General features: G+C 51.9%; 1 protein-coding gene and 1 long non-coding RNA gene across 2 annotated transcripts in view; one reads left to right on the forward strand and one right to left on the reverse strand.

The window, feature by feature from the left end:
* The window catches only part of CEP104 (centrosomal protein 104), a 39,556-nt gene extending 23,237 nt beyond the window's left edge, over window positions 1–16,319 (forward strand). Inside the window, exons 13-22 of the mRNA XM_052653722.1 lie at window positions 1,514–1,690; window positions 3,267–3,473; window positions 3,913–4,020; window positions 8,019–8,055; window positions 8,268–8,334; window positions 9,364–9,472; window positions 10,812–10,950; window positions 11,108–11,175; window positions 13,292–13,382; window positions 14,235–16,319. Of these exons, the coding sequence (XP_052509682.1) occupies window positions 1,514–1,690; window positions 3,267–3,473; window positions 3,913–4,020; window positions 8,019–8,055; window positions 8,268–8,334; window positions 9,364–9,472; window positions 10,812–10,950; window positions 11,108–11,175; window positions 13,292–13,382; window positions 14,235–14,350 (1,119 nt within the window). The 3' untranslated portion in view covers window positions 14,351–16,319. The remainder of the gene's footprint in view (window positions 1–1,513; window positions 1,691–3,266; window positions 3,474–3,912; window positions 4,021–8,018; window positions 8,056–8,267; window positions 8,335–9,363; window positions 9,473–10,811; window positions 10,951–11,107; window positions 11,176–13,291; window positions 13,383–14,234) is intronic.
* LOC128061413 (uncharacterized) lies at window positions 274–21,359 on the reverse strand. The gene is made up of 3 exons (XR_008200732.1): window positions 20,622–21,359; window positions 1,565–1,868; window positions 274–896 (listed from the first exon to the last, which is right to left on the reverse strand). It is a non-coding gene; the product is annotated as an uncharacterized LOC128061413 (long non-coding RNA).
* Between the last annotated feature and the right edge of the window lie 9 nt (window positions 21,360–21,368).

Genomic DNA, 21,368 nt, shown 5'->3' on the forward strand with positions numbered 1-21,368 from the left:
TACAAGGTCCCATCTGTTCAAGCCAGTCATAGGTTATGCCGCGTGATTCACCGTCATAACTTCCTTCTCCTCTGACCCAGAGAAATGCTGCCTTAAACTTGGCTGCAGTGTACAGTTTTTCTTTGTTTCTCTTCTTTAACATAGGCTTTTAATTTTTTTAATAAATAAAATATATGGAGAGCCAGACCAGAATAGAAAAATGGAGTTAAAAAAAATAATAAACAGGTCACAGTCTTGATGAAGTGTTTTTATTCTTTCCACCAACACGCCTCCTCTCGCCTGGGCACTGGGGGAGCCAAGGCAGACGTGAGCAGCTGGGAGTCTGGGGCCCACGCTGAGCCAGGCAGCACAGGAGAGTGCTTTGCCCTCTTGTCAGGAATCCTTCTGGGCCAGGAGACCTCAGGTTAAGGTGCAGGGTGTCTGTGACCTCCTCCAAATGTGAACCCAGTGCCATGAGCAGGCTGGCTTTCTAGGGAAGGAAGCCAAAACTTCCATAGTTTCTCCACCAGGAAGAACCACTGATCTTGTTTTATTTAACTAACTAAAACGTTCAGGGAAAATGAGTGAGTGGTATTATTTGGGGGAACTCTTTCAAAGGATACATTGAACGTGCCCCTAATTGTTTTCAAGCCCCGTTCAACTCTGGGACAGCAGTGATGCTGAGCGGCCTCTGCGTGCAGGCGTTCCCATACTGCACCAGCTTCGACGGCCCACGCCGTTTTCTCCATGTGGGTCCCTGTGTGCGCGGCATCTGTGTGTCCCAGCAGCCCCCTGCTGCTCTCGGGGGCTCCCCTCCCTCCTCCTCCTTCCCATTGGTTTCCAGCCACTCGTGGGCCCAGAGGCAGAGCCACGGTGCTGCCAGAATAAGAAGGTGTTTGGGTGGTGTGGCCACAGACCTGCAAAAAACAGACTTCTGTCACAGCTCATGTTTCATCAATATTTTATCATTTCTTGAGTGTTTTCCTTTAATATTTTATCACTTTTTCTTTCCTTGCGTCTGGCTAGTTAAGTGATGAATATCTTAATTATAGAAAGACTTGTGTGGAGACAGTAGAGCGTGTGGAGGCACTTGCCCTCTTTCATCTCAGCCGATCAGGGATCAGTTCATCTGAGTATGTGCCTGTTACACGCTTGGTTAAAATTTAAAAATACTGAAATGGAGGTTCTTACAGCAAGACTTAATTTCTTTTAGAATTTTAGAAATCAGAAAATCTTTTTCTTATGGTTGTGAGATCCTAAGAAGGGAAACTAAGGTTTTAATCACACTTTCTGTAAAGCTTTAATTCATCTCTAAGTGATCATGATTCTTATTTCTGATGATTCAGGCTTTTGTTCTTAGTTGTTATCATATCTTAAAAAGAAATAGGAGCTTACAGACGAGTGACTTTACTGTCATTTGTCACTGTCATTTTTTATTTCCCATTTTTTTCCCTCAGTGTTTCCTTTGCGGCTAGCAATAAGTTACCCCTCGCATTTTCCAGTAAAACTTAGCAGATGCTGTTGGTCTCTCTAGGAGATAGCCTTGTTCAAGGAAGTGAAGTCTCTCCAGGTCATCCCATCTTACCTGGTCCAGCCACTGAAAGCCAACTCCTCAACTCACCTGGCCATGAGCCAGATGGCACTGCTGGCGCGACTGCTGCGGGACCTGGGCACAGAGGGTGCGGGCTTCACCGTGGACAGTGTGATGCGGGTGAGCGCCCTGGGGTGGCTGCCACAGCCAGGCCCGAGCTGGTGGCTGGAGCACGTGGGTGCCTGGGGAGTGCTAGCTGCAGATCAGTGGGGCATGGGGTGGAGAGGCATGGTTTCAGAAGATCCCTGCTTCCTCTGACACATGTGGGCGCTGGAGCCTGCAGCACCTTCTGCTTCGCCTGGTGAACACAGAACAGGAAGGGGACCCCAGATTTAAGAGTGGGCAGAAATGCCAGGGTGACTCAGTGATGGACCCCCCCACCCAGGGCAGGAGGACCTCGTGGGAGGTGACAGATGGGAGGGAGCACGGATGAGTGGGCTGGGGAGGTGGGAGGTCACCATCCCAGGTAGGGGGTGGTGGGTTCCTTGCAGTCAGAACATCTCAAGGTTCTTACAGGGATTGAGGGTGACAAGGTTCGGGGTAAAACCTGGCTGTGCTGGTGGAGACAGGAAGTGAGGAAGCCCAGCCAGTGAGAGACCGATGCCTGAAAGGCCATTATGTATGGGAACGTTGGTATGTTGTGATAGGTTCATGTGATCCGAAAGCACTTAGGATGGATGGATCAGATCCTTTCAAGGTCACACACAGATCTTGGAAAAGAAACATTAAATAAGAAATAAAGTGTCAGGATGATAAGCACGGTGAGCCACTTATGTACGCGTGTGCTCAGTCATGTCCCACTCTTTGCGACCCCGTGGACTATAGCCCACTGGGCTCCTCTGTCCATGGGGACTCTCCAGGTAAGAATATAGGAGCGAGTTATCATTTCCGCCTCCAAAGGATCTTCCCAACCCAGAGATCAAACCCACATCTCTTGTGTCGTGCTTTGGCAGACAGATTCTTTACCACTGAGCCACCTGGGAAGCCCATTTATGATGTCAAACAAAAGCCTGTGTACACACACACGGCACATAGGCTGTGCAGCTAATGAGAATGTCTGGGGGTTGCATGTCCTCCAGCTTCAGGGACTGATGCCTCGGGAGGGGGAGGGGGCAGGTGGAAGGAGCAGGGAGCTGGAGAGAGTTCCAAGGGGTCTTGTGCAGTGGTCCTAGCATTCTGTTTCTTAGAAAGAGCTGAAACAGACACACCTTGTAATACTTAGTTTATAGGAGGATATAACTTTAAAACTGCTATTTATTACCTGAAGTAGGAAAGAGCAAGACAATAATTGTATACACAAGTTCCAGTATAAAATAAGTGAGGGAAACCCTGCATCTTAGTAGCTGGGATTCTGTGGGTAATGTCTTCTTTATTTTTATAGTGTTTTTATATTGCCTATATGTTGGGGCTTTCTTGGTGGCTCAGATGGTAAAGAATATGTCTGCACTGTGGGAGACCTGGGTCCAATCCCTGGGTTGAGAAAATCCCCTTGTGAAGGAAATGGCTACATGGCTACTCCACTATTCTTGCCTGGAGAATCCCATGCACAGAGGAACCTGGTGGGCTACAGTCCATAGGGTCGCAGAGTTGGACGTGACTGAGCGACTTAACACTTATGTTTCTTCTACGCCAGAAAAACTAAACGTGGCTGTTTTCCAACTTGAGTCACAAGAGCGCGTCCCGGCCCTCTTCTCAGTTTTCAGTGCAGGCCCTGGAGCACAGGGTGCGAGAGGTGCGGGAGGCGGCTGTGGGGATGATCCTGGACATGTATGCGCAGCACCGGGCTCTAGTCCTAGAGTACCTCCCGCCCGACGACAGCGCCACCCGCAGGAATGTCCTCTACAAGACGATCTTTGAGGGGTTTGCCAAAATAGACGGCAGACCCACAGATGCCGAGATGAGGGTGAGTTTAACTTTCCCAAAGTTATGATTTGACCCCATGTTTAAGAAGTAATCTGGTGCCAGAGTAAACTGACGCATGTTTCAAGGAGCTGCATGGACAGGGGAGACACTGGTCCTGGTTCCTCCACTGTGTCTGTGAACAGGGGTGATGGTGGCCTCATGTGAGGACATCCTCAGGTTTATCCATAGGAGACATTTAGCACATGTCCACCAACTAGGCTCCAGTATAAAGTAAAGCATTTTATATTTAATTAAAAAAAAACAGTAAACATTTATTAGCTGAACCTGGTGGATCTTTCTCTTAATCATAGGTATATTATTCGAATGTCTTAGTAAGCATTGTAATGTATAAGACAGATAATATATGTGCTATAGCTTATCACTCAGTTCCGAAGGCTACCCTGAAAATCACTTCTAATGGAAAATCTTTCCATTACCAGGCACAGAAAAGAGCTGCTGTTGAAGAAGCGGAAAAACGAAAGAAAGAAGAAATCAAAGCTTTGCAAGGGCAGCTGGCGGCCCTAAAGGAGATGCAGGCCGGAGTCCAGGTCGGCAGGGGTCTCTGTCTCCCACCCTCGTGCTCTTGGTCAAAATCCTGTGAGCAGTTATTTCCTTACTTAGATGAGCAGCGAGCTTGGTCTGCTTTTCGTGGGATTCTGTAAACAGACACCTTTATCCTTTGTTGTTTCTTCAATGAGTTCAGGGGGAAATAAAAGGAATTCCCTGCTGAATCATCTGCTCTTCGTTCCCATCGGGGATGAAGCACACTGCTGGCCTGGCTGTGTTCAGAGCAGACAGGACACTTGGGCCTGCAGGAGCTTGGTGGGGGTGGGGGTAGGGGGGTGGATCCCCCACCCACAGGTCCTCACCTCCTTCAGAGGCTAAGGAGGAAAATAAGCTTGACTCGAAGGTCTGCCTTCCTTATGCAGAAAACAGAAGGTTTCAGGCAGACGTTCCCATCAGGAAGCCCTAGTCCCCATGCACAGGGGATCAGACGGCATTTGGTCCCATAGAAACGTGTCCCTTCTGAAGGGCCTGCCTCTGTGATTTACACGTGTGTCCTCGTGTGCTCACTTCGGCAGCACATACACACGCGTGTCATCACCCTGGCTTTCAGGGTTACATCCTTCAGGTGACAGTAAGAGGGCAAGGGCATGGGCATCTAAGCTGGCTACACAGCCGAGGACTCCCCAGTTGTGGCCACAGCGGGTCTCCTGGGAAGTGCTCTGACCACCGCTTTGTAAAAAAGAATAATAAGTAGCTAAGAATGGTGGAAAAAGCAAGAGAGTTCCAGAAAAACATCTATTTCTGCTTTATTGACTATGCCAAAGCCTTTGACTGTGTGGATCACAATAAACTGTGGAAAATTCTGAAAGAGATGGGAATACCAGACCACCTGACCTGCCTCTTGAGAAATCTGTATGCAGGTCAGGAAGCAACAGTTAGAACTGGACATGGAACAACAGACTGGTTCCAAATAGCAAAAGGAGTACGTCAAGGCTGTATATTGTCACCCTGCTTATTTAACTTATATGCAGAGTACATCATGAGAAACGCTGGACTGGAAGAAACACAAGCTGGAATCAAGATTGCCGGGAGAAATATCAAGAACCTCAGATATGCAGATGACACCCTTATGGCAGAAAGTGCAGAGGAGCTAAAAAGCCTCTTGATGAAAGTGAAAGAGGAGAGTGAAAAAGTTGGCTTAAAGTTCAACATTCAGAAAACGAAGATCATGGCATCTGGTCCCATCACTTCATGGGAAATAGATGGGGAAACAGTGTCAGACTTTATTTTGGGGGGCTCCAAAATCACTGCAGATGGTGATTGCAGCCATGAAATTAAAAGACGCTTACTCCTTGGAAGAAAAGTTATGACCAACCTAGATAGTATATTCAAAAGCAGACACATTACTTTGCCGACTAAGGTCCGTCTAGTCAAGGCTATGGTTTTTCCTGTGGTCATGTATGGATGTGAGAGTTGGACTGTGAAGAAGGCTGAGCCCTGAAGAATTGATGCTTTTGAACTGTGGTGTTAGAGAAGACTCTTGAGAGTCCTTTGGACTGCAAGGAGATCCAACCAATCCATTCTGAAGGAGATCAACCCTGGGATTTCTTTGGAAGGAATGATGCTAAAGCTGAAACTCCAGTACTTTGGCCACCTCATGCAAAGAGTTGACTCATTGGAAAAGACTCTGATGCTGGGAGGGATTGGGGGCAGGAGGAGAAGGGGACGACTGAGGATGAGATGGCTGGATGGCATCACAAACTCGATGGACGTGAGTCTGGGTGAACCCCGGGAGATGGTGATGAACAGGGAGGCCTGGCGTGCTGCAATTCATGGGGTCGCAAAGAGTCGGACACGACTGAGTGACTGAACTGAACTGAACTGAAGAATGGTGAAAAGGAAAGGAAGCATGGCAGAATACGTGTCAACGTGCCTGTGACAGAGGGTGGCAGTGACGCTGGCGCGTCATAATCCATGAGAAGAGCAGGAACACACCCGCCTGGCGGGAACAAGGAGGAGGCCCATGCCCACGAGGGACCTTCCTGGACAGTCAGCGGCCCCTGAGGCCTCCTGGAGCAGGCCAAGCTGCTGCTGCTTTTTCCCAGCACGATGTTGATACAGATGAAGAACCCGCGCAGAGAGCTAAGTGCTCACAGAACTTTTGAGCGGTCAGGAGCTGGAGGTGGCCGAGCTCCGCCCTTTCCATCTTATAAAAGCACAGGGTCTGGCCACCGTGGCCCCTGTCACAGTGCCTGTGGGGGCTTGCTGAGATCACAGGCTGTGTCCCTGTGGTGTCTGTGGTCACAGCACAAAGGTGCTCATCCCCCGCCTCCCCGGAGCACCCTCACTGGCTCCTCTGTGTCCTTCAGTGTTTGCTGAGCACTCGCAATGCACCCACCCTTCCTGGGCTCCAGAGGTGCCCTAGGACCACACCGCCTGTCCTTGTCCTGAGATGACTGCTAATGGCGTCTCACAGGAGAATAAGAATTTTTTTTAGTTTTTATTATTGTAAAATATATATAAAATTTACCATTTTCACCATTTTTAAGGTTACAGTTCTGTGCCTTTAAGCACATTCACCTCGTGTAACCACCACCACCACCCGCTGTCTCCAAAACTTCTGAGAATGGCAGAATATTTTTAAATCACCTGATTGCTCATGAGTTTTAGGGAAAAGATGTAAATCACTAGTCAGTTTTCTAATCTGTTCAAAGCATAGATGAAGGTAAAATTTGTAACTAAAATTTCACTTTTGGCATAATTTGTTTCCCTGCAAAATGTACTAACCCATCATTACCTAGAACCCATCTATAAGTTTACCTTTTCTAGATATGTGTATAAATCATGTGAACCCCATTTGGAAGTTCAGTGTCAATCTATTAAGTCTGTCCCTAGCCCCAAATAGTGTTTCTGTGTGGTTTTTGTGTTCAGAAATGAAGTTTGAGAGAAGTTCCTTACTGTCATGTAAACTGTGATTTTTACTATCACAGTAGACAGTGTCTATACCATGCACTTAAGGCCATGGGTAAGGGACAGGCTCATCCCTGTTCTCCAGTGAAGCTGCAAGCACTCGTGAGACACCCTTCCCCTGGGCCAGGGCAGCAAGCAGCCCAGGCCGGCAGGTCTAGCAGCTTAGGTCGAGCAGACTGGCCAGTGGGAGAGGAAAGCCTGGAGTGGGAGGAGCTCCTGGAGGCTGACGCGGAAGCCACCAGGGCTTTTGAGCAGAAGTGAATCCCTTAGTAGGGCATGATGGGTCCCTCTGGCCCATGTGCTTGAGGTGGTGACAAGGGCAGGCATCCAGGTGTATGAAAGCAGAGCCTGCGGGCTGGCTGATGGGCTGTGACCAGGCCACATGGGGAGCGGAGGGAGGCGTGACGTGTCCAAGTTTCCTGACTGCGCTGGGCTCCATGCCAGAGGCTGTGAGGGCACGGGCATGGGGGGAGCACAGGAGGGCGGGGGAGTGGAGCACAGGGCGGGGGGCTGGGTAAGTCACGTTCACGTGACATCAGAGACCTGAGTACGTTCTGAGCAGCAGAGAGGCCAGCTGACAGGACAGACATCCAGGTCATGAGCACAGAGGTGGGCGTCCAGCCTGGAACTGGACAAGGGCACCCTCAGGATCTGTACAGACAGACAGCGGGTGGACTGAGTCCCAGAGGAGCGCGGGGCACCCTGGGAGCCCAACTAAGAAGGGCCTATAGGAGCGGGCTGGGGAGCCATGTGCCACCTGGAGCCCACAGAATGTCCCACGGGGGACACCATTGGGGAGCAGGTGACCCAGAGGAGAGTTAAGTGGCCTTGACAAAGACTGGTTTCCATGGAGACAGGGCAGGAGCCCCGAGGGAGGGGCCATGGGGGAGCAGGACAAAGGAGATGGTATAAGGTCAAGTGTGGGCGACTCTTGGACAACTGTGTTGTTTGCGGATGGAAATTCTGCCTCAAACCCTGAGGTCACACTTTGAGGATCACACTGGATCCTGGGTAGACTCTCATAGGCACTGCAGCCGCCTGACCTGAGCCTTCTGTCTTTGTGTTTTAGGAAAAAGAGAGTGAAGCTACGAAGGCCAAGAACCAGGGTACGTAGAATGTACATCATGAAAACTCTGCATTGAAACCACCTCTGTATATTCAACAAATATCTTCATCCCAGACGCTGCAGAGCCAAGTGTAAAACATTGCCTGTTACTAACTTGTACTTCTAAACTGTATTTCATATCCAGCTGGTTACTAAAACTTTGAAAGTAGTTTTCTACAAAAAGTTACTTAAATCGCTTTCTAATTTCTTTAGACACTCAAGAAAGGAAAGTGGCCCGACCAAACGCTCCAGAAATTCCAGATAACCACTATTTAGACAAGTGAGTAGAGCCACCTCTAAACCCACTGTAGGGTGATTAGAGGGACGAACCATGAAAACACTGTGAGACAGATAATATTCTCCCTGGCTCATTAGGGTTCCATGAACTAATTTGCTCTTTTCAGTGACTTCAGGAGCTCAGAAAAGCCCTCCAAACCAGGCAGCATCAGCTCTGAGTCAGGATAACCTTCCCTCTCTTCCCCGACAGAAGCAAGCAGCCTGTTTGTCAAAAGGCCTGTCACAAACTCAAAAAAATTTTTGATGTTTTATACTGTTGATTTACGATGTGTGAATTTCTGTTGTATAGCACAGTAACTCAGTTATACATGTGTATACATTGCTTTTCAAATTCTGTTCTGTTATGGTTTATCACAGGGTGTTGAATATAGTCAGGCTCATTTTACAGGAGCAAACTGCTTTCTCCTGTGCAGTGGCCGAGACAAATCTACAAGGAGTTTAAGGGAAAGGTCTTGGTCTGCTCAGGGCTTCCCGGGTGGCGCAGTGGTGAAGAACTTGCCTGCAATGCAGGAGACACAGGTTCAACCCCGAGGTCAGGAAGATCCCCTGGAATAGGAAATGGCAAGCCACTCCAGTATTCTTGCCTGGAGAATCCCGTGGACAGAGGAGCCTGGTGGGCTACAGTCCATGGGGCCGCAGAGTCAGACACTACGGAGCATGCACGCAGACACGCACACACAGACGGACACACACAGGCTACTCTTTTTGTGACTTAAAATACCCTTTCTACTTGATGACACTGACAGAACTCAGAGGGATCCTAAGCTCGTTTATCTCAGACGCCCACATGGTGAAGACTTCTTTTACATCTGTAATAGGGAGCCATCCAGCCCTCCCTGAGGACCCTCTGGTGAGGTGTGGCCCTGCCTCCAGGTCCAGCTGCAGCCCACTCGGGACGGTGACCGTGGCTACTGGCTGCGGTCTGGAGGTCACGAAGCTCCTGCGAGCCGGCAGAGCGGGGATGGCCAGCCTAACCCTGGGCCTCACTTCTGATCTTTCTGTCTCGTTTCAGTTTATGTATTTTTTGTGGGGAGAGGAGCGAGTCCTTCACAGAAGAAGGCCTGGACCTCCATTACTGGAAGCACTGCCTCATGCTGACGAGATGCGAACACTGCAGACAGGTCAGGCACAGAGGCCTTAGTGTTTTTAGAGGAAAGCTGTGGGGAAAATCATTGAATGTAAATCACTCTGTTTAGTTGGGATTGATTTTTCTTACTTTTTAAAGTGTAACACATGTATAAGTGTATTCAAGCCATAGGTGTTATAGCTCCTGAATTAGCACAAAGTAGATACCTCAGTGTAATCACCACCAGGACACATACCCCACGGACCCCACCCTTCACTCCTCATTGTCCTCATTCCTGCTTCTTACTTGTTGAGTTTTATAGAAGTGGAATCCTATGCTGTGTTTGGGGTTTGTTAACGGCATTCCATTGTCTGAATATACAGTTTATCCATCCTTTCTCCTGCGTGTGGTGGGGTTGAGACTGTGAGGAAGAGCGTTGCTGCAGCCTCTCTTGTGTACATCTTCTGAGTGTGTGGATGCACCTTTCTGGGTGCACGCCTCGTGGGGTCACGGAGTGGGCCCTCCCTGCAGAGCCGTGCCACCCGCCGTGTGCCCCATCTCACTTTCCTGATGAAACTCAGGGGGAGCCGCGTCCCCTGTTGGCCTGCTGTTCCCCTCTTTGCAAAGCACTTCTGGTGTCTCACCTGGCTTTTGAATTGGCTGTCTCATCATCACTGATGTGTAGTCATCCCTGACACACTTGGATGCGCGGTGCCCACTGTGTCCAGCATTTTCGTTGACGCGCGGGAGCTTTTTGTTTTAATGTTCTCCTCCCTGTTGGTCCCTTTCAGGGCTAACACTTTTCACATCCTGTTCAGGCAGGCTTCCCCCACCCCCATCGTTCATCTCCTGTGATGGAGCCTGCCCTGCTCAGACAGAGGAGAAGAAGCAGGAGAGAACCCCTCCCCATCTGTCCTCAGGGTTTTCTGGCCTGCAGAGAAAAGCACAGAAGACAGATCCCACTCTGAGAGCTCCTCTCTCCTGAGCAGTATGCCAGTCTGTGGGGTGAAGCTCTCTGGTGCATACCAGCTGCTCCTGGCAAAGGTGTCCCAGTGGCGAGAGGGTCTCTTCCTGTGTTTCCAGTATATTCTTAGAAACAGCCAGGAGCCAGGATGGAACCCCAGGCCTCACGTAGAGCCCCTGAGCTCTTCAGGTTCAGGTTAGGGTTAGGGTTGTGGGGTGAACCCTCATGTCCCCTCCCCGCCCCAGCCATGGCCTCTAGATGCTCCTGGCATCACATGACAAGCACAGGAGCAGGGAAGGGGTCTTCAGCAAAGTATCCTAAATGACCACGGAGGTGACAGGCAGGCGTCTGGCCCAGGAAGCAGCGCTCTTGCAGGGGCCGGGACAGCACCACCTTGCGCTTAGCCACGTGGCGGGTCCTCTCTCTGCAGGTGGTGGAGATTTCCAGCCTGACGGAGCACCTGCTGACCGAGTGTGACCGGAAGGACGGCTTTGGGAGATGTTACCGCTGCAGCGAGGCTGTTTCAAAGGAGGAGCTGCCCAGACACATCAAAACCAGAGACTGTAACCGTGAGTGCCCTCGGACCTCGAGACCCCAAACTGGGCCATCCCCGGGGGCCCAGCCGCAGGGCTGGGGGTCAGGCCCCGCGTCTGCCAGTGCCCCTGGTGCCGCATCCACGGCCTGCAGGAGTAACCAGAAATCCTTGTCTCGTTCAAATCCATGCAGCCGCCAAATCAGAGAAGTTGGCAAACCGGTGTCCTCTGTGCCATGAGAACTTCAGCCCCGGAGAAGAGGTGAGGGGTGATGGGGAGGGGGCTGATGTGGGACGGGGGCTGACATGGGGAGGGACTGGTGTGGGGGAGGGAGCTGACACGGGGTGGGGGCTGATGTAGGGGAAGGGCTGGTGTGGGATTGGGACTGGGGGAGGGGCTGAAGTGAGGATGGCGACCAGGCATCTCAAGGTTCGGTATCGAGGCTGCTATAGTGCTGGGCCAGCGCAGGGACAGGGTGTCAGGAAGAGGTGGTTCTGGAGCACTGTCTCCAGGTTTCTATGCCGTGCCCCCCACCCCAGAACATCTGTGAGCTCTCAGGGAGGCGGCTCTGCTCTCCTGGCCGTGGGTCTGGCTGTGTGTGGGAGGTACATGAAGGCTTAGTCCTTCCCTTTCCATTGTCAGCTAGTTTTCAGAATAACTAGCTGTGTGCCCAGCATCTTCTGGCAGTAGCTTGTTTGTTTGTCTGGATCTTAGCAGCATTGTGAACCCACGGCTTTAGGCTCTGGGAGATGCTCAGCTGTGTGGGCATCACAGTGCTTCACGGTGTGTGGATGAGCCAGCCTCTGGCCAGCGGGGCCTCTGCAGATGAGCGCCTGGCACTGTGAGTGGGCCCTGGGGACGCAGAGCCTCCTGGCTCCAACCAAGCCTTCCCTTCCTGGTTCCCTTCACTGGAAATTACCTTCCGTGACCCCCTCAGGTGCTCTGTGGTTGTGGGCCAGTACCGTTCTGGGCCTCTCTACAGACAGAGCCGGGAAAATGTTGAGATAAATCCATGTAAAGTTCACGCTGACATTGCTGCTTCAGAGTCTAAGCTGCAGGGTTGCTTTAACCCAATGGGTCTCAGGACAGAGTCTGTTTCCATCCTCCCAAGAATTAGCTCCCAAAGCCCCCAGAGATGCCCATCAGACCGTCGCACAGTGGGCCCTTCTTGGCCCCAGAGCCCCTCGTCATTGTGGGCAGGGCGATGCTGCTGGCCATCCCAGCTCCTCTTGTCCCTCTCGTCCCCTTGAAGGTGTGGGCTCCGGCGTCTGCTTCAGGGCCCTGGAGTCGCTCCACTTGCTGTGCCACCGGCTGGTAACAATTCAGCCTCATTGTTTCAGTTTATGTTCAGGTCCTGGCAGTTTTCAAAATCAAGTTCTGCAGTTATATAAGGCACTTAGATGGTTCTGAAATCTGTAAAACGAGGCCAATTCAGAGAAGACCAGGCAGAAGTTGCCGGCCTGCCCCTGCTCCTGCTCCCTATCCCTCCTCTTACAGAACAAGCGTTTTTTAATGGCTTAGCTTAATTTTTTCCTTAAATGTAGGCAGCTCTCAAATGTGCGCTTTTCTCTGTCCCTGCTCAGCTTGAGAGGTTGGGTGGCTCTGTGCTTAGTTGTCATCACCTTGCACTGCCACTGTTGTACGTGACCAGCCCCCTCCTTGTGGCCCCCTGCTCTGAGCAGTGCTGGCATCTGCAATGACCTCCGCCCCTCTTGCCCCCACCACCACTCCAGCTCCGGCCTGGAGGGGATGGCACCTGCCTCAGGCCACGTGGTGCCTCAGGCCACGTGGTGAGGCAGGAGCAGGCTATGCTCCTTTCCCCTCTGTTTCATCTATATTTTCTTCACCAGTCTCCACCCGCCAAGAAGCTTGAACACCCCTTATTCTGTCACGGTTTCTGCGGGTCAGAAGTCCAGGCACGGCCTGGCTGGGTCCTCTGCTCGAGATCTCAAAGCGCTGCACTTTCAGTGTCAGCCAGGCCACACTGTCATCTGTGGGCCCGAGTGGAGGAGGAGACACTTCCTGGCCCATTGCCTGCACTGGCAGCACCCTTTTCTTACTGGTTGTAGGACCGAGGTTGCTGGCAGGACCTCCCTCAGCCCCTTCCCCCCACCGCATCATCACGTGTGTGACAGCAGCCTCAGCACGTGGTGCTCAGCTGTGCAAGGGTTGCAAGGCATGTGACGTGTGGGCCAGTATCTCAGAAGCTCACAAGCCACGGGTGCTCTGGGATCACTGTGCTCAGGGGCTCAGGGCAGGACACACACAGAGTTCAGGAACCCCCCGAGACTGCCATGCATAGTAACTGCCTCTGGTTTGGTCATCTTGGTGGCCCCTCTGGTGGCTTGGTTGCCACAGTGCATGCCTCTCATTTCAGGCGTGGAAGGCTCACCTCATGGGCCCCGCCGGCTGCACCATGAACCTGCGCCGGACGCATGTGCTTCACAAGACGCCCGTGCTGCTACCGGGTAAGTGTCCATGCAGTCTGGGCCCCGTCCCTGGGTCCCTGGCAGGCAGGGTCATCATGTTGCAGCGCTGGCTCTGGCTGAAGGCCCTCCGTGTGACCCTGCTTCCCCCAGACTCCGTGGTGGTGCTCAGGGAGTTGATAGCGGATATTCACAGGCACACTCAAGTCTTGGTGTCCCTCCAGACCACCCACACCAGTGTCCAGAAACAGGATCTGCAGTAGCAGACCACAGATGGCACCACAACCTGATTCCTAAATCAGATTTGGTTACTTTATGTCAGATTTAGAATGCCTTACAGAAAAGTTTGTATTTTTCATTAGAAAGTTATTCTTGACCTGAAAGAGTACTGGATACCGGACTTTTATTTTGGGGGCACGTGATCAATGAGACCATGAGGAGCCATGCTAAGTCAGTGCAGGCGGGCTGGCTGGACGGCTGAGGCGATGCTGTGCCTCACGCGCCCCACACCGTGAGTGAGGACCGCGATGCTGGGGAGCCGCTTCAGCCTGGAAGTGGGGCCTTGGCCACATGGCTTCTGGCTTCTCATTTGGGAGCCGAGATTTTGAACTTGAAAATGAGGTGTATGGCTTGGTCCTTCCAAGCGTGCGTCAGGCTTCTCTGGCTCTTCCTTCTTCCTCTTCTGCCGTCACACGTGTGTCCTCCTGGGTAGCCCTGCCGCCTGAGGGCTGGTGACCGCCGTGTGCAGTGCTGACCCCCGGTAGGTGCGTCCAGGCCCCTCATACTCCGCTTCTCCCAGTATCTGGTGATACCTGCCACTCACACCGTCACTGGGCCCTGTGCCCTGGCTCACACGTGTCCCCTGCGCTCTTTGTGTCTACATGTCCACTGCAGGTAAAGGCCCGGCCGCCACCAGGGCAGGGACCTCAGGATCCAAGGTGGGAAGCAAGATCCCCACCCCAAAGGGGGGCCTGAGTAAAATCTCCAGCAGGACGTACACGAAGCGGTGACAGGACGCAGCGCCCGCCTCCAGAGGAGCCGCACAGCTCCCATGACGTGGCCGTGTCTCCTCCGAGCATCCCTAGATGTGCTGACCCCCACTTCCCCCAGCTGCCCCAGGCTCCTGGCTGTGCCCGTCCCGAGTGCGGCCCTGTCTCCTGTGGCTCCACTGTCGGGTCTCTGCCCTCCCGGCCCGGGGTCACAGAGGGAGACAGCTCTGCCGAAAGAGCAGCACCGGGCAGGCGCGTGTAGAGCGACCTCTCCACAGACGCTGGGAGTGATTTCCATAAAGTCCTCGCTCCCGCTAAACCTCTTGCACATGGGTCTCTGACAGCGCGGGGGATGGTTCACAGGGCTCACGGGGCCAGGGTGGGACAAGGTGGGCTGGTGCCTGCGAGTCACCCTGTGCCCCTCCTCCCCAGTTGCGACTCCTCCCCTCAAGGTCGGGGAGCCATCAGCCTGCAGAGCCTGCAGCAGCATCAAGTAAGGTCAAGGTGGAGAAGTAAGGTCGCTGCCCAGCCCCCTCAGTTCTCACCTGCAGGTGCTCTGAGCACAGCCCACCTGACACCACCACCCCCATGCTGACCCCCACCCCAGGGGGATCGGAGGTTAATGCTGATGGCTTCACAGCAGGCCCTTCCTCAGGGGGCTTCAAGTTCTTTACATGCATGAAGCCCTAAAAATATATGAGACATTCCCTGATGCTGCTGCACTCACCTGAGCAGGTGTCAGTCAGAAAGGCCCTTCCTTAAGCCCCTGGGGCAGATGGAGTGACCCCCACCCTGTGTAACTTTCAGAGGAGCCTCCGAGTCTCTGCCCAGCCCATCACACGACCCACTGAGATCCGAGGAAGCTGGAAGTGTATGTTCTTTTCTCCAACACTTTATACCGTACTTTAATAAAAGCCAAGTAAAACGATGAAACCCAACCTCTCCTCACCAGCCCCCAACCAACCCAGCCCCCTCAGCCTGTGGAAGTGGCTTGCCTGGCTTCAGAGCCAGGTAGCTGTAGGGAAAAGCCAGAGTTTGTCCAAAACGTGCTTGGAAAGGCCATCTTCGTGTCCAGGCCTGTGGTCCCCAGGTGCCCAGCCCACTAGAGACCCAAAGAAGGTAGCCCTGCCCTCCCTGCCCGGCGATGTGCCCAGGGGTACACCTTCCTCCTGAGTGTGTGACAGGTAGTCTTCCAGGATGCCCACTAGAAACTCACGGAACTGATGAAATTTGTTCCGCACAGTTAATGTAAGAAGTTTTAATTCCATACCATATAAAATAACAACAACAAAAACCTAGTAGCTCCTTGAGCAAGGTGCTCCCTGGGTGAGTTAGTGACAGTGGACCGGTACTAGTCAGCCTCTGGTGAACTGATACTTTCCCATGTGGGTGACTCAAAATCCTGAGCCAGAGTAAGACTGACAAAGAGAGTTACCTTCAAAAATACACGGTATTAAAGAATTTTAAAGTATGGGGGGAGAAATAACAAAAAACTTTACTCGATAGAGCAGAGTACGGATGCCAAGGTAATTATAAAGTGATTCTTCCTGGTTCAAAAAGGTGTTGCCATGACCTTCTAACCCATTGCTGAAGTACACATGAAACACTCCTTTAAATAAAACGAGAAAAGTTAACCAAGAAATTATCCTTTTCTCACCAATCAAAGCTTTTAAGAAACATACATGTAATGTTTTCTGTATATTGTAATGTAAAGAAAATGTTTATAAAAATACTTAATTTTTAGTGATTGACAAAATTAATTGCATTTAAAACAGGTCAATCTTGCTGATTACAGAAGAATCATGTGTTTATGTTCAAATGATTCCTGGCAGTGATCAGTGGCCATTTAAAAGGTTTCCAGTTATATGCTATTAAGGAACCAAGAATAAAGGATAAAAAAGTAAAAAGGAACTGTAAGCTGCCTTGGCCATTCATAAATAGCTAAACTTGGAACAGTAATTAATAACTGAAATTTCATTCATGAATATGTTGTGGCTATTTAACAATATTTTATTTTCATATTTCAGAGTATTCTAATTTAAAAGAATTATCTATAAATTTGGCATTAGAATACAAATGTAAATACTTTTAATGAAAATTTGCAACTTTTTAATGTTTTGACATAGTTTTCTATTTGTCTTTATTTCAGGTACCAAAATTATAAAACATCTAAGTAATATATTTTTGTTGTTTCAGGGCTTAGGGGTGAATTCACCCTGAGCATGTGAACATAATAAAAAGATTACTAAATGTTCTGTCCCTTTGAAGACTATACTTGAAAAGCTTATGGTTAAGTTACATCTTCTGTAAACATGCAGGGGTGACGCAGCCCCGAGATGCCACTGAGTCACTGAGGTTTGCTAGGCAAGGGGCAGGGGGCACTAAGTTGCCAGGACGGCGTCTAGTTCCTAAAATAAGTTATTTGTGGGTTTACTGCTAAAGAAGCTAAAAGACTTTAAGCTTCACATAAATTAGAAATAGTGACCAATTTTATCCTATGGGATAAAGAGAACATTTTATAATCACTCTAGTTGTGCTCCCATCAGAGGTTCATACCTCTTAATCTCTTCCTGTGTTTTTTTTTACTCCTTTTGAAAGAGGGGATTTTTACCAGCCAACAAGGCTATTTTGCTTTTCAAATAAGTAAAACAGTATTTTCTCTGCTGTAGACTGGTTTTCAGCTTTTACTAGTTTTGATTTTATGATTGTTTCCATTTTGAAGTTACAGTTTTTTCCATATGTATATATATACACACACACACATATAAGGGCTTCCCCTTATATGTGGAAAGGGAAGCCTTCCACAAGTGGCTCAGCAGGTAAAGAATCCACTTGCATTGCAGGAGACTTGGGCTCAATTTCTGGGTCAGGAATATCCCTTGGAGGAGGGCATGGCAACCCACTCCAGTATTCTTGCCTGGAGAATCCCTATGGACAGAGGAGCCTGGCGGGCTACAGTCCATAGGGTCACAAAGAGTTGGACACGGTTGCACATATACATAAACTTGAAATTTAGGGGCATTACAGTTTAAACAGCAAAAATCGGTTCTCTTACCTGCATAGGCAGGGTGTGTGAGCGAGCCTATGCATGGGAGGGAGGGGGAAGCTGGTGTGAACTCGGAGAGTATGCTTCCATCTGTGCCACTGCTCATCTGCTGTTAAAAACTAGATCAGCACTAAAAACAGAAGCCTGCAAAGCAACGTGTGCCCCGAGTCCTGGGAGCCCAGGGGCCTGCACCCACCCCTCCCCCACTGCTGCCACCACCGGGGGCAGGGAAGCCCTGGGTGGAGGCTGCCCCTCCTGGATCTGGGGTCAGGGCTTAAGGCAGCGACCCCCTAAGCTGCTGCGTTGGAAGCAATTCTGTAGAGGTCCTGTGCCCCAACGTGGGTATTCTGGAACGCTCTGAAGACCTGCAGGGCAGCTGTTCTCACCTCCACTGTAGGCAGGGAGACTGGCTCAGCGCCCAAACCTTGCACCTCTGTGCACCCTGGAACGGGGATGTGGGCACAGGTTCCAGGCAGTGGAGTCCAGATTTGCTTGTCTCTGCCTCGGTCCCCCCCTGCAACAGAGCTGAGAGGAAGGTGCTAACAAGGCCCCCACCTACCCCCGTGCACACAGCAGATCCGCCCAGGCAGCCTCCACTCCTTCAGCTCAGGTGAGGAAGGTGCTGAGCCCACGGCGGGGATGGGGGAGACTGAAGGCGTGGGGCCATCCACCTGCCCGAATGGCCTTGAAATCGCTCCAGGCTTCTTTCTGGCCCAAGGTACCTGGGGATGCTTCCCGGTGGGGCGGAAGCAAGCCCCCCACCTCCCCAGCTTCAGGATGAAGGACACCACAGCCTCCACCCCACCCCCACCCAAGTGTGAACACTCAAGTGCAGGGGCAGTGTGCAGGCCCCTCCCCATCAAGAGGTATCCCACAGGGCAAGTGGAGAGTGGAGTCAGATACTGAAAGGGGTGATCTTGTGAGCAGGTAGCCTGGGTCTGGCTCATCCCCATGACCCCTTTTCATGGCCCTTATCCTGAAGGTTGAGGGCTCCCCAGGAGTGGCCCACAGCCACCTCCACACCAGTCATCTGGCCATGCCTTCACTATTAGTGCCTTCTGGTGTCCAGAGACCAGTCCTGGAAATGGAGGGGAGCGACATCCCGTCTGACACTGGGGCGACTGTTGGCAGCACTGTGAGGTTTCTGAATCGAGATCTTCCTTCCCCTGGGGGGTAAGGACACAATGCTTGGGAGCGCCGTTCACCAAATTCGGGGATCCTAAGGCTGGGCCAGAGGCAGGAGGGCAAGTGAGGCTGGCGCCCAGGGCCTCCAGCCCCCAGCCTCAACCAGGGCAGGGACATGGGCGGGGACCAGGGTATGGACAGTGATGGAACCAGGACTCAGGCTGGGAAGGGGATGGAGAGGGGTCTGGCTGGACTGGCTGCCCCTGCAGGCTGACCCAGCAGCTGGGCCAGGCTGGGGAAGGTGCAGCCATAGCGCTGGGGTCTGCCTGCACCATCCCCAGGATCCACCTCGGCTGTCTTCGTGGACTCACCACAAAGGCACGGGTCCCTTCATGATGGAATCCTGAGTCCGGCGCGTCTAAGCTGTGCACACGGAACCATCCTGTGGTCTGCCATGTGCAGCTCAGCGCATGCTCTCCACACAGCCATCTGCTCTCAGTTTGTCTCACAATGCACTATTCTCTTTCCTGGGGATGGTGGATGGCGGTGTCCAGTGTCAGCTCCTATACACCTGTTACTACCCACACTGCCTATCAAGACGGCTTGTGTTAGCACAAGCTGTCGCACAGCCACCCAGAAACCTACTCCAGCAAACTAAGCAGGCGAGAGGACATGCAGGTCCCAGGAACCGAAAGCCACTGATACTAAGCATGTATGTAGAATCTTCCTAGAAGTCACTGAGGAGACCGAACGCTCTTCTGGGTGTGGCTGCAGTGCCAGGGTGGACGAGATCTTAGGGGCCTCCCCTCACCTCTCCTGACCTTGGGACAGTCACCGCCTGTCCTTCACAGATGGAACTGGTCACAACGTGACGAAGACAAAAACGTGTCTTTCCTGTGTGGGGTCACAGGGTGACAAGGGTGAAATCAGTGCAGCACAAAGGCTCTGCTGGAAATAAACACGGTATATTCACAGCAGACTTCCCAGGTGGCGCCATGGTAAAGAATGTGCCTGCCAGTGAAGGAGATGCCAATCCCTGTGTCCTGAAGATCCCCCGGAGGAGGAAATGACAACCCACTCCAGTATTCTAGCCTGGAAAATCCCCTTGGACAGAGGAGGCTGGTGGGCTACAGTCCATGGGGTTGAGTCAGACATGACTTGAGCACGTGTGCACGCACACACACACACTACAGTCCATGGGGTTGAGAGTCAGACATGACTGAGCGCGTGCGCGCGCACACACACTACAGTCCATGGGGTTGAGAGTCAGACACGACTGAGCGCGCACGCGCACACACACACATTACAGTCCATGGGGTTGAGTCAGACACGACTGAGCGCGCACGCACACACACACACACACTCATTCAAATGTACTGAAACACCAGAGAGCAGACAACGCACAAGAGCCACCCACACACAGATGACTCACGCAGACCCAGGCCTGGGCCTGCACCATATACAGGAAGTGCAAAAAAGCAGCAAAACTACAGTGTCAGGGTACAAGGGGGTGCTGTAGGGACTGGTGATCATTGTTTTCTTGAGCTTCATGACGGCTACACAGATGTGTTGCGTCTGGACTAAATCCACTTACGCTGTGTGCACACTTTTCTGGAAGTCCATCACCCTTCAATACAATGTTCAGAAATTTCAAAACAAAATAAAACTGGCAATTCTGCTGGGGTGAGGGGCTAACAAAAACAGGAGCAGAGAACAGTACAGTCGACCTCGGCACTATTCCTCTCACCCCCTCCTCCAAACATTTCCGGCCCGTGGGTCCGAACACAGGGAAACTGTCTGCTCCCAAGCAGCCTCACAAACTTGCCTACCCAACAGAAACGCCTGTGGAGTGTGTAAATCCCCACACCCGAGCTGCAGCCCAGACTGCTAGGCCAGTATCTCTGGACAAGGGGGCTGGTGCCTCATTCATTTCTAATTTCCTGGTGACTCCAATACACAAACCACTAACCTATAAAGAAAAAAAGTGCACAAGGTGCTTGTTAAAAACAGCAAAGACGACTTATTTGACGCTTGCGACAAGGGAAAGTCATCTCAACTCTGATTACAGGACGGCTGGGGCTTTATAGGGCTTCCTGGGTGGCGCAGAGTTAAAGAACCCACCTGCCAATGCAGAAGTTGAGGCGCAGGTTCGATCCTTGGGTCGGGAAGATCCCTTGGAGGAGGAAATGGCAACCCACTGCACTGTTCTTGCCTGGAGAATCCCATGGACAGAGGAGCCTGGCCGGCTACAGTCCATGGGGTCGCAGCATCAGACACGACTCAAGTACACACGCACGGGGGTGATTATAGCCACAGGGCAGGGAGAGGGAGCCAACAGATGGGAAACTACCGAGATGAACTTGTTTGAGTTTGAAGGCTAGAGGACTGTGCCACCCGGAAACGTGTACTTCGGTACATTGGCTATTCTGAGCTGTGTGCCCCTGAAAATCAGTCAATGCAGGGAGAGGCTTGTCTGAACTTCCCTTCTTGCCTAAACAGCCTCCCAGAGGAACTCAGTCGTCCGAGACCCCCGAGGGACCAGGAGGAACAACATAGCCGGTGTCACACGGTCCTCCCGCCCGTCCGTCTTCTAAGGCCCGTTGCTCTCCCCTAAAAGCCACTCATCTCCTCCCCCTTCGCCCTGTATATGGGCTTTTAGCCCGGGGAGTCACGACGTTCCCGGGCACCTCCCCCGGGCCGTGAGGCCGACGCGTCCTCTCCGGTCTTTCTTAGGGACTCGGTCGTCCCCGCTGCTTCCCGACAGCCTCGCGGGTGGGAGGGCTCGACCGGCGGCCCGATGCTCCAAGGTCCCACGCCCACAGCGAGAACCGGGTCCAAGGCTCTACCCGACTCCTTTAAGAAGCTCGC

This window comes from Budorcas taxicolor, chromosome 16 (genome assembly GCF_023091745.1).
Source record: "Budorcas taxicolor isolate Tak-1 chromosome 16, Takin1.1, whole genome shotgun sequence".
Lineage (NCBI taxonomy): Eukaryota > Metazoa > Chordata > Mammalia > Artiodactyla > Bovidae > Budorcas > Budorcas taxicolor.